Source organism: Octodon degus, unplaced genomic scaffold (genome assembly GCF_000260255.1).
Source record: "Octodon degus isolate 3935 unplaced genomic scaffold, OctDeg1.0 scaffold00118, whole genome shotgun sequence".
NCBI lineage: Eukaryota > Metazoa > Chordata > Mammalia > Rodentia > Octodontidae > Octodon > Octodon degus.
The window spans coordinates 2697881-2710892 of record NW_004524694.1 but is presented as its reverse complement, the minus strand read 5'-3'; the positions used below and the strand labels follow the sequence as shown (position 1 = coordinate 2710892).

The 13012-nt window shown below is 34.7% G+C and overlaps 1 protein-coding gene across 4 annotated transcripts in view; it reads left to right on the top strand.

Moving 5' to 3' along the window:
- Rnf19a (ring finger protein 19A, RBR E3 ubiquitin protein ligase) overlaps positions 1 to 13012 on the top strand; it is a 55008-nt gene that overhangs the window by 16961 nt on the left and 25035 nt on the right. For 3 of the 4 annotated variants that reach the window (XM_023699929.1, XM_023699931.1, XM_023699930.1), the window contains exon 2: positions 8199 to 8965. In XM_023699929.1, the coding sequence (XP_023555697.1) occupies positions 8370 to 8965 (596 nt within the window). In that variant the 5' untranslated portion in view covers positions 8199 to 8369. Of the gene's footprint in view, positions 1 to 2008; positions 2112 to 8198; positions 8966 to 13012 lie in introns of those variants that run through there. The other variant, XM_023699932.1, reaches the window with a different exon arrangement.

Sequence of the window (13012 nt, the reverse complement as noted above, 5' to 3'; positions counted from 1 at the left end):
GAAACTGAGGAAACTGCTGAATGTCAGATAAATAGTTCTTAATCATAAGATGCCCCTTAAAATTTCACTAAAGTTATAGAGCAATTAGACAACTGGATTTATTATATATATTTTATTTACATGTCTCAATTTTTGAAAAGAATTATTGACTACCTAGCATGGAATGAGATTTGTATTTTTGTACTTCTTTCCTTCACAAGCACTTTATGAGTTACATTTTATTTTTCTTATTTTGTCAAATATCCTAACATTTATGTTTAGCCCAACAAATATTTTTCCAGTTGCTTAAAATAAATAAATAAATATGTATCATCTATTAAAAAATAGAAATAAAATTTTGATCTCAGCTTCATAAATTGAAATTTTTTTTTGTTTTTTGTTTTTTGACAGTACCGGGGATTGAACTCAGACCCTTGTGCTTGCTAGAGAAGCGCTTATTCCACTGAGCCATCTCCCCGGCCCCAAAATGTGTTTTTAAAAGCTATAGAAAACATTGGAGAATTTTAAAGATATAATCTTGAGGCAGGCAAGGCTTTTTTATAAGACAGGTATAAAAACCCAAAGTTAGAAAATCTAAGATAAGTAAATTTGATTACAATTTTTTAAAACTTTCTAAATTAAAAAGTTTCCATATAAGGAATACAATTTTTAAAAAGATATATGATATATATATATATATATGATATATATATATGTATATATGTCTCAATAAGTAAAAGTCTACCAGCATGATATAAACATGGTTCACAAAAAGTGAAATGTCAGTGACTTATAGTGTAGAAGGCCTAAGAAATCTTTCTAATCCATCAAAGCAAATGTTCCTCTTGTTTTTCCAACCTCATGTGCAGATAAATAGCTACTAAAATTTAAATTTTTCTCATTTCCTTCCATCTTAACATAAGTATATTCTGAAAAAAAATATATTTTTGTAATTCAGAATGTAACATATAAAATAGTCTTGTCATTCATTACTTTTGACGTAAAGCTTCTGACTGTAGTAATGACCAAGTTAATAATCCACTTGGAATTCTCTATACCTATTTCCTCCTTGCTAAGGTGAAATGAGGGGGAAAGAATTAGTGTTTTTCTGTGCTGCTCAGCAGTGCTGGTAAATATGATTGCATGCTACTTTTATTACCAGACACCTGAAAAAAGAAAAGAGAATTATAAAAGCTGTAAGTACTGTTTGCCCTAATGTTTAGTGTTTAGACTGTGGATGTCCAACCTGTTAGCTTGCCTAGGCCACATGGAATGAGAAGGAATTGTCTTGGGACACATGTAAAATGTATAATACAGTATAGTTAAGGTATCTAAGTAAAAAGAAAAACAAAACTTTTAAAATTTGTTATTGTAACGTTTGAAACAAGGCAGCAAAAACAAAACTAATGGGATATTTGTCCTTGTTTTTGGGAGACTGATGAATTAGTTAAGTGTCTAGTACGGTGAGAATGGGTACAGTTCGTAGTTCTCAAGGTGCTTACCAAAAGTTTGTTGTCTAATTTTATTCTTCATCCTTAGAAATAGTTATTCACAATTATACATACAACCAAAAAGTAATTACATAAGTAAGGCATCATTAAGAAGCAAGGGATGTTTTTTCTAGGAAGATAGATCTTATAAAAGTCTATTAAAGAGACATGATGAAATTTTTCTTGAATTGATTTATTATAGCTGTATCCGTTCCAATAATTAATAATCAGCCATTTATTTTTGCAGTATTAGTGATTATACAGGTTGCTACAACATTATCAGCAAAAAACTATTTGCTATGTTTTTGTGCTTTCTATATCACAGCTGCTAAATGAGCTATTTTAACTGACTAAATTATTTTGTGCTATGACACAGTAAACTTAAGTTTAATGATTAACAAAATGTATGTGTCTGCTCAGTAACGACAGATGCCTGTCTTCACAGGCATACATGTATAGGTAGGTTGAAACATGGTTATTCATAAGTGACAGGTTTCAGTTTTTAAAATTTCTACATTAAATGTTGTGACAGGTTTCAGTTGGACTGCATGCCATGCACCCAGGAAGTGGAGCCAGCACTGCGCTGCCTACACAGCATTTACTTGTCCTCTCTGCACTCTGCATTAAAGAATATGCAATTGAGTAAGTTGTGACAAACATGCCTAAAAATCACACAATCGTGTTAAAAGTTTTTGATCCTGTGGTGCCTCAGTGCTAGCTCTCTGTGGCTATATGCAGCTCACTCATTACAGTTGGGCATGTCTGATTTAGATAGTACATTTTTATTGGATTTTTCCAATATTTTTACCTTTGGGGGAAGTGACAGTACCTATTGTTGGCTGAATAACAGGAGAAATTTAAACATCTAATAGAACTTGCTCTTGAAAAGTAGAGAAGCGAAGCATTCTGCAGACTTTTTAGCCAGTTATCTAAAGTGCTTGCTGATGAGTCAAGTCTTTTAGGCACCTAGGTGTCTGTTAGATGCTACTGTAGTGTTTATGGTAAGGAAATATTTGTCCATGGAATATTTTTAATCTATAATGATTGAAGCTATATTATTTCAGGATAGGGCTGGGGAGATAGCTCAGTAAAATAAGTACCTGCCTGGCAAGCGCAGGGTCCTGAGTTCAATCTTCAGTACCACAAAAAAAAAAAAAAAAAAAAAAAAAGTAAAGATTATGCATGCTTAATGGGTAGATTGTATGGTGTATAAATTATATTATTTCAGGGTATTTAACATGTGTTAATCCTGTAGCACTTGTGAAATAAAAGGTTCTTGTGTTTTTGTTTTTCTAGCATAAAAGTAGCAGTAGAAAGTCTGTAATAAGGATCATGCAGGAATAGCAACCCCAAAACATCATTTACTTAAGCCAATACTTACTACTCACTTTTTATAAACTGCATATTATGTGAGGTACTAGGCTAGGTTACAGATTTTATCTTAAATTTCATTCCTGCTAACATCTAATACAATGTTAGGTTTTATTGCTTTCAACTTTGCAATTTTCAGACTATTTGTGGAACATTTTAAGTGAGTGGGGTCATCCATATTTTGTAATGGAGATCACAGGCTTAGAAATGTGCCTTATCTAAGCTGTTATAACTAAGAGTAGCAGAGCCAGATCTTTCTACTTACAAGGTCTCTATACATCCAGGACTGGTTGGTTTTGCTGTCCTTACCCTCTCCAGAATCAACACCTTTCTCCCATCTTTTCTTCGTTTATTCTGTGTTGTGCTTCAGGAGGTTGACCTCTAAGAATTGCTTCATTAGTCCTCCCTTGTTGTCTTCTGATTAAATTTGGATTTAGATTTGGCCATTGGGAAGCACTGGCAGAATTTTGGATCCTGAGGAGAAAGAAGCTGGGTATTTATTCCATCAGGTATTGTTGATCATCTGCTCTCCAGTCATGGCTCTCTCCCTGCTGTTTCATTCTAAGGGCTAACAGCAGTTTTCTGAGATTTGGTTCCTTTGATACTGTTAACATTTTTTTTTGAGTGCATTCTTCACTTAACTGCTCTATAAATGCATTGTTTTTTGGTAGGACCCTAATACAGCTTCTCTTAAAACATGGCATGCTGGCTGTATAGACTGTCCTTAACCGGTTTTGTAAGTTTATTTAAAAGCTGAGTTGCACTTCGTATTAAAGGGTATTGTAACTATTGGTTAGATGGTTCAGCTAGAGTTGCTCAACTTTTGTAATTTTTACAAAGTGTTAAAAATCATGGTGTCAAGTATATTTTAAGATGAGTCAGTAAAGTCAGCCCTTTCACTAGATCTTTATGCCACATGACTTCTATACATGGCAGAAACACCTTTGTTTTGAGGCCATTTCTAGTTCTTAATTTCTCACACATTCCTTAAGAAGTAGAAAAAAGTAAGACTCAAGAGATCTTGACTTTAAAAGTGGTATAAATACTACAGAATAGTGAAGATTAAGTAAGCTAAGGATTTTGTTGTTTTGAAAATTGCTATATAGAAAAGGTGTATTATAAAAGTTTGGCTTATGTGACTATGGAGGCAGAGAAGTCCCATAATCTATCTTAAGATGGAGACAAGGAAAACTGACATGGTTCCAGTCCAAACCCAAAGGTTTGAGAACCAGAGGAGCCAGTGTTACACAGATTTGAATTCAGAGGTCTGAGAACTAGTAGCATTGATGCCCAAAAGCAGGAGTTAGATGTGATCTTAACCTAGCAGAGAGCAGCAAGTTCACTCTTCTCTGTTCTTTTGTCTTTTGTTTTCCCTGTTTGGACCTTGGTGGCTTGACTGGTAACCATGCATGTTAGTGAGAGCAGTCTTATACTCAGTCTACTGATTCTAATCCTAATCTCTTCTGGAAAAACCCAGACACAGGAGAGTAATAGTGTACCAACTATCTGGGTATCCATTTGCTCAACCAAGTTGACACATAAAATTACCCATCACAAAAGCCAACCTATGTTATATTTTCTCTTCACTGCTTTTCTTTATAATTATCAGTGCATTATAGTTGGGCAGATTTTATTAGGATTGGGGCATTTCCTGTAATACCTTTAGGTAGATTTACTTCTTTATCTGTTCCTGTTCTGAAATAGTATCAAATATTCTGTAATATAAGAATATTTAGGATTTTATATACATTTATTCTGTATTTAATCCAGTAGCACTAATGATTGTCTTAATTGGTTTTAAAACAATATGTTTCTTTTATTGACATCAAAATAAGGATAGGAAATATTTGTATATTGTCAGTAGTAATAAATTCAGTGTTCAGCTCATGTTAGGCTAGATTTCACCAGTGAAATTCAGCCATGGTACTTTGAGCCTTCCCAGTCCCCTTTAGTTACATGCTTTTAAACAGTCATTACATTGTTTGGATTTTAAAAATAAGTCTGTTTTAACGAAGTCTTGTCAGTATTAGAGCTTCTTAATCAGGAAGTGCAACCAAATCACTGAGCAGCATTTTCCAAATAAACAAACTCTAGACCTCATCCTCAGAAATTTTGAGTGGACAGCTTGTCGTTGCTGCTGCTGCCGGTGCTACTGCTACTGCTGCTGCTGCAGCTGTTTATGTGGCTTGTTTAACTAGAAAAAAATTAATATTTAAGGTGTTATTTTAAACAGTCCAGAAAGCAGAAAGTAAATGCTAAAAAGATTGCATTCCCCATGGTAACCATTATTAATGGATTGTAAACTTACATTCCCAGAAGTTGTATATAATATGTATATATATAACACTGCAGTTTTATTTTTTTCTACAAATGGGCTCATACTATACATAATCCTTTCAATTTTTGTTGCTCACTCAGCATTCTATATAAACATAATGCAGTATTATCAAAATATACATGAATATTAAAATGAAAACATATATTACCGTAAAAGATACATTGCTATTATCAGACTGCTGCTTCTTGCTTTGACATTCTTGCCACTTTTTGAAGCACTTCTAGTCCTCTTTCATGTCTTTATGAGGTGTGATTTTAAAAATACAGTGATTGCTGCTGTTGAGTGTCATCCAACAGAAGGCGGGCTTGAAAACGTTATGGTGTCCTCATCCGCCTTACTGATACTCACCATGCAACTTCTTGTTCTTTCCCAAAGTCACAGTGACCATGAGAGGTGAAGTTTGGAATCATTCAAGATATCAAGGCAGCCACAACAGTGCAACTAAAGACAGTTAAAGGAGACTTCGAGAACTGCTTTCAGAAGTGGCAAGGTTGATAGGCTATGTGTTCAAAGAGAGAAAAAATATTCTGAGAAGTTAATGATAACATGTCTTTTACTGTAATTTTTTTTTAAAGTTTTAAACATTTATTTTGTTTTTCTATCACACCTGATACCTTTGTAATCATTATAATGTTAAAGGTCTCTTTTGTTTACCCCCTAAAGGTAGCCACAACCCTGACTACTAACATTGTAGATTAATTCTTTTATGAACTTTATATAAGTAGAATTATACAACACATTCTTTTGTATATTTCTTTGTCGTGTGTAGCATTATTTTCATTATTTTATAGTATACTAGAGCATATACCACAGCTTCTTTATTTTGTTTATGGAAATGTGGGTTGTTTCTAGTATTTTGACTAATATTGCTGTGAACATTGTTCTGTGTGTCTTTTGATGCATTTATTTTGCCTTGTGCTCTCATTTGTTAGGAGTAAAATGCTGGGTAACAGATTGCAGTATGTGTATGTTCCAGTTTTGTAGATATTATTAAACAATTTTTCAAAGAAGTTGGGCTATTTTAGATTCCCACTACCAATATGGGAAGGTTCTTATCCCTGCAGCATGTGAAGATACCCTCCTAATTATAGCCACCCTGCTGCATGGGTATAGTATCTCTGAGTGTAACTTCAATGTTTTGTTCTCTGATGGGACATTTTTTGGTATCCTTTTGTAAAGGATGTACCTTTTACATCTTCTGCCCAGTTTTGTTAGGTTGTCTGTCTTTATTGATTTGAATATTTTTTATGTAGTGTGGATACTGTTCCTTTTTTTAGTTCTATATATTCTCTTATATAAGTACTTTCTCATAATTCATTTTATCCATCTTTTATGGTTAGTACTTTTGTATGTAAGAAATTAAGAAATTTAATTTCTTAAGAAAATTTTCATTGAATTATATTCTTACACGGTCTCCTAAAGTCTGTATGGTATTATTTTTCATTTAGATCTGTAAAACATCTGGTATTGATTTTTATGTGTAAGATAAATAGGTCAACCACATAGGTCAAACCATTCTCTTAGATGAATAAAAAACAGTAGACATAGTACTTTTTTATTTAAAAAAAAACCTCAAAAGGCCATTCTTAGTACTCAGCAAGGCCATTTTTGTCATAAATCAAATATCACATATGGATGGAACTTTCAGGTTATATTCTGTTCCATTGGTCTTTATCAATCCTTGTGACACAGCACATTGTCTTAATGACTGTAACTTCATAATAAATCATTGTTCTGGCAATGGAAGAGCTCCCCCCCCCCCTTGGTATTTGTAGTGGATAGCTAACTGGATCAGCTTACTACACCCAGATGAATTAAACTAGCGTGGTGCTGGCTGCAGGAGGCCCACCTGAGGGTTGTTGTCAGCAGCAGAAAGGCAGAACAGAAGCAGCCAAAACATTGTTAAGGATGCTGTTTTGAGAAGCTGTTGGAGCTGTTGGGAGCTGCTAGTTCTCTTGGGCTGTTCTGATGGAGGACCTTGTCATGCTGGCTTTCCTGATGAACTTTGGGGGAGCTTTGCTCCTCATCTTGAACATTGATTCCTGGCTCTGAAAGGGAAGATAGTGCATTGCTCAGCCTCATGAAGCTTGTCACATTGGCTTTCCTGATGGGAACTCAGCTTTCATCATCCGTTGTGAAGCTCAGGACCTCACTGATGCTGAGGATGGCTGTGGTACTTTGGGGGATCTCTGGTACTTACCTTGAGTGTTGCTTCCTAGCTCCAATTCAGATCCCTCAACCTGCTAGCACAGATCCTTCCTCCTACTGGCATAGACTTCCCAGCTTCCACCACTGATCTTTGGGCCTTTCCAGCACATATCCATCAAGTGGGCCTGCATGGGACTTTGTTGTGGGCTCTAGGCCTCCAGTTGGACTGGTGGGAGGCATTACTATGAGCTCTAGGTCCTCAGCTGGATTTGATAGTATTTATTGTTGGGATAGATTTCCTGCATTTGTAGTAATTTGTTCTTGGATGATTCATTATAAAATACCATTATAAAGTATGTCCTGTACTATACTGTTCACCTTGCAAAAACTCCAGACAAGGGGCCGGGGAGATGGCTCAGTGGAATAAGCGCTTCCCTGGCAAGCGCAAGGGCCTGAGTTCAATCCCCGGTTCTGCAAAAAAAAGAAAAACCAAAAAAACTCCAGACAATAACAGTAATTGTTTCAAGATTATCTAAACTATCTTTAATGCCAAGCATTTGCACATATCTTTTCTTGTCAATTAAAAGCAAATAAAAACTCCTAAAGGTTGTGAGGTATTGCTGAAGTGAAAGTTTTAGTGATCAGACATTTTACCTAATTTTATAGCAATTAGGTTAAGTCAGGTCTTTTTAAGATTAAACAATGTTGTCATTGCTAGTTCAACGTTAATTTCATATTCTCCTATAAACTAGTAAATTGGATTTATTTTAAAACTAAAATTAAAGGACATATTTTGAAGTTTCATAAATAATTTGTAAGTTCTGAAAACTTGCAGACAATACAATTTAATGATCTTGGTTTTTGTTTTTTAGGACATCTGTGATAACATCTTCTGTAAATCAAAGTTTTCCAAGATTTCTCTGAAGGAGCTAAGTAGGATCTTCATACATCATGACTTAATCTGACTGCAAGAACAAGAAATAGAATTTATTTTTAAGTATAATGAAGGGCTGTGTATAAACACTGACCCTGAATCAATTCTAATGAGCATTTTAGACATGAGTTTACATCGGCAAATGGGTTCAGATCGCGATCTTCAGTCTTCTGCTTCATCTGTAAGCTTGCCTTCTGTTAAAAAAGCACCAAAAAAAAGAAGAATTTCAATAGGCTCTCTGTTTCGGAGGAAAAAGGATAACAAACGTAAATCAAGGGAACTTAATGGGGGGGTGGATGGAATTGCAAGTATTGAAAGTATACATTCTGAAATGTGTACTGATAAGAACTCCATTTTCTCTACAAATACCTCTTCTGACAATGGATTAACTTCTATCAGCAAACAAATTGGAGACTTTATAGAGTGCCCCCTGTGCCTTTTGCGGCACTCTAAGGACAGATTTCCTGATATAATGACTTGTCATCATAGATCTTGTGTGGATTGCTTACGACAATACCTAAGGATAGAAATCTCTGAAAGTAGAGTTAATATCAGTTGTCCAGAATGTACTGAACGGTTTAATCCCCATGACATTCGCTTGATATTAAGTGATGATGTCTTGATGGAAAAATATGAAGAATTTATGCTTAGACGATGGCTTGTCGCAGATCCTGATTGCAGGTGGTGTCCAGCTCCAGACTGTGGGTAAGTATTGTTTGACTTTTCTGGCATGAATTTTTTTCTGTGGGGATAAAATAAGAATTTGCTGGTTATTAATCAGAACTGAAATTATGTTAGGCACTATATTAAGTGCTAAAGACAGGAATCTTATTTTTGTATCATTTCTATATTACATTGTCAAGAGCAATTGTTGAAAGACAAAAAGTAAGATGATAGAGAACAGATTTTAGCCCTTGCAAAATTGAATTTTCCTATCCACTTGGAGAATTTTTATTTTGGAATAGTAGATGAAATGATCAAGTTTGTGGTAAGAGGGTTATTAGTAATCATAAAAAAATGATGTTTTTGGAAGGTAACTTTACTATGCCACAAAATAACTTGTTCATGTTGATATAATATAAACATTTGCTATTCTTAAGATTTGCTACCTGCATATAATCCTTTATTTACCTCAAGTTTTTAAATTACGAATTCCCTTTCCAAATATTTAAAATAATTTTGTGTATTTAATTATTATGTTAACAATACCCCATGTTTATACTTTTTATTATGTTCAGTTGTCCAAACCAAGGAAAAAGTCAGAGGCTCTTTAAGAATAATAAATCATAAACATTTGAGCTTTAACATGCTGCTACTCCACTGAAGCTTATGAAAACTTAGAATTTCTATATCATTTGGGTGTAGCCTCAGGCAAGTCTGGAATGTAAGGTTTGTCAGATTAGAATTTCAGGACTCATTTGACTCAAACACATATTTCTTTATTTATTTATTTAGAGACCGGCGATCAAACTCGGGACCTTGCCCTTGCCAGACAGGCACTTATGCCTCTGAACTATCTTCCCAACCCATCAAACCCATTTTTAAAGCTTGCCAGGCAAGTGCTTATTCTACTGAGCCATCTCCCCGGCCCAGTGATCTTAATTTTTATATTTCATACTTTTAAATAAGAAAAATCATGTTTCATGTGCAAATCCCAGTTTTTCTAGATATCACTAGCACTTAACCATCCACCAGAGATTTCTGTGTGATAGAAAGCATTAAAATTATCTTATTGGCCAGGGAGATGGCTCAGTAGAATAAGTGCTTGCCTGGCAAGCACTGGGGCCTGAGTTCAATACCTGGTTCTGCCAAAGAAAAAAAATTACCTGGTTACTTCATACTTTATGAATTTATCAGTTGTATGTAGGACTTACTGTTCAGTGATTCTATTTGAATTATGTTCTCCTATGCTGTAAAGAACTTGTGTTATAGCAAAAGATGCTATCTGTAAACTGGCCCAAGGTTAGCTCTGTCTCCGGGTACAATGGCTGAACTAAACTCTGGAACCCATGAAAGGCTAAATTCTCAAAAAGATGAGAGAAAATAGGAAGAATGAACTTTACCTTTAAAGAACTTGAAGAAGAGACTGAATCCTGTTAGGAAAATTAATTAGATATGATCTTATCACTCTGATCCTATGAATTCCTGCACAGTATTTTCATTGATACAAGTCATTCTCCTGAAATTAAATTTCAAGTTTGATAGTAAATTTTAGGTTAAAAGAAACTTTTTGTGAGTTACTACAACAAATACTCACATAGCAAACTGTCAGGAGAAAAGGTAAAAGTGTGATTTTTTTTTTTTTTTTTTTTTCCATTTATCCTTCATGGAGCCTCAGGGTATGAGAGGAATTTCATAATTTTCTCTATAAACATGTAATAACTTTTTTTAAAAAATCTGCTGGGCTGGCCAAATAGCTCAGCTGATTGGGGCTTGGGTTCGATCCCTGGGCCTGCTGTGCCAGTCCCCTCCCCCGAGGGTTTGCTGAGACAGCAATTGAGACTGGGCATGGTGGCACATGCCTGTAATCTCAGCTCTTGGGAGGCTGTAAGCAGGCAGATCACTATGAGTCCGATCTAGTAGTGAGACCCTGAACACCCTGTAGACACTACCCCCCCAAAAAAAAAACCTGATAGTGATGGAACAAAGAAAAAGGAAGCCCAAGCAATGGCGGTGAGTCATCCACATGGCTGACACTGACAAAGGTTCTACAATCTGAGGTACAGGATCTCAGGATAAATCCTGAGGGAATTTCACTGACCTTATCAGACCCAAAAGCTACAACTCTTGTTGCATAGGTCCTGCTTTACCTTGGTCTTAACCATCCAGCAGAAAAGTATAAAAACAAAATATAAGTAAGCCATGCTGTTATGTTGAACTATAGGGGACTCAGGTCAGCAATTTCTAACATTGCTAGTCAAGCGGAAGACCCAATACTATTATGGGCTACTGGACTCTTTTAGAATATTTTGCTGAGTTTACACACCTGTAATATTCAAATAACGGAACTTAACAAAAAAAAGGGTATACAGATGTATGTCCATTTTGTTTCTGTGTATTCAAAGTGGTTAGGATAGATATATAGTTACGTTCTCTTAACGAATAGAGTGATTTGTTCTAATGGTGTTTGTAAATAGGATATCATGTCCGCATCTTGTACAGCAATTAACCACTAGGAAGAATGTATGCAATGTGTTAATTATTGAAACTGTCCTACCAATTTGATTTGAAACTGTCTCATTACTATTTATCAATAAAATTATGGAAAAAAATAGGATAGATGTACAGCTACTTTCTCTTAATTCAGTGAGAAGAAAGATTTGTACTAATAGTGTTTGGACAGGATATCATGTCTGTATTTTGTACTATGAGTAACTACTACAAAGACAACAATATGCAATGTATTAATTGTTTAAACTGCCCTACTAACCTGTTTTGAAACTGTCTCATGCTATTTGTTTCTCAATAAAATTAATAAAAAAAGAAAAATAAATAAACATGAAAGAAAAAAAAAAGAATCTAAAAAAAACAAAGAGAAAGGAGCTTATGTTTCAGAACCTGTGAGCAGGAGAGACCGAGACAGTGATTCTAGGGGCACAAACTTTCTGGTTAATTAATGTCTGTGTATTCTTCTGTGCTGGATGGATTAATCCTATTATAAAAGATAGTCAACATTTAGCAACCTGATAAAACACAGTACATAGGCCTGAAACAGATTTTAGTTTCTATAAGAACTTGATTTTAGGAAAAGTATGCCAAATCAAACCAGCATTGACTATGCAACAAATAGAATTGTGAAAATTCAATATCTCAGGGCTAACAAATTAGGCTATCACCTCATATAATAGAGTAACAAGATCAAAACAGATTACGGAGCTGTTATATAAATTAAAGGAAAAACTTTAAAAGAAAGTACAAATGAATTAGCTCCCTTAATGTCACACTATTAAAATTAAATATACATTTACTCTACAATGAAGAATTGTATTCCTCATTAAATACCTTGGACAAGCTCTTTACTTGCGTACCAGGAGATAATGTTCATAATAACAAAAAGCCCCACAAAGTTTCATCAACAGCAGAATGAGTCAATACGTATAGTTTGGGGGTTGCCTCTTTTTTATTTTTTTAAAGAGTACAAATTAGAATTAAAACAAAAAATTACAAGTGATACAGAATTTCACTTAACAGAGTAAGTGAATCCCAAATTACAGTATTTGTTGTAATACATAGCATTGTCTTCCAACCAGTTACTCATACTACCAGATATATGCATGTAAAATTGGAAGAAAAAAGTGTATAAGAAATTAAGAAGAGAAAAAATACAATTGAAAAAAGGAGACAAAACAAACTAAAGCATTAATTATTTCTTTCCATAGGATGCAGAAATGTACAGTACAGCTGTCCAAACCATCCTGCTTACACACATAGATAAATCTCTTTCCCCAACTCCCTCTCCTATCCTTCTGGTGGTTACCTCTTAAAAGAAAGAAGAGGGGATGTGAATGTTAAGGCATAACCGGGAAACTTCTAAAACCAGTGATACATGAAGTGACCATAGCTTCTGATTTGCCCAAGCTTATTGTTCTGGTGTAACTTTTAATACCACTACCTTTCTTTTGCACATGTTCCAGTGTAAGTTTAAATGATGGATGTGGGGCCGGGGAGATGGCTCAGTAGGATAAGCACTTGATTGGCAAACGCAAGGATCTGAGTTCAATCCCCAGTTCCGCAAAAAAAAAATAAATAAAT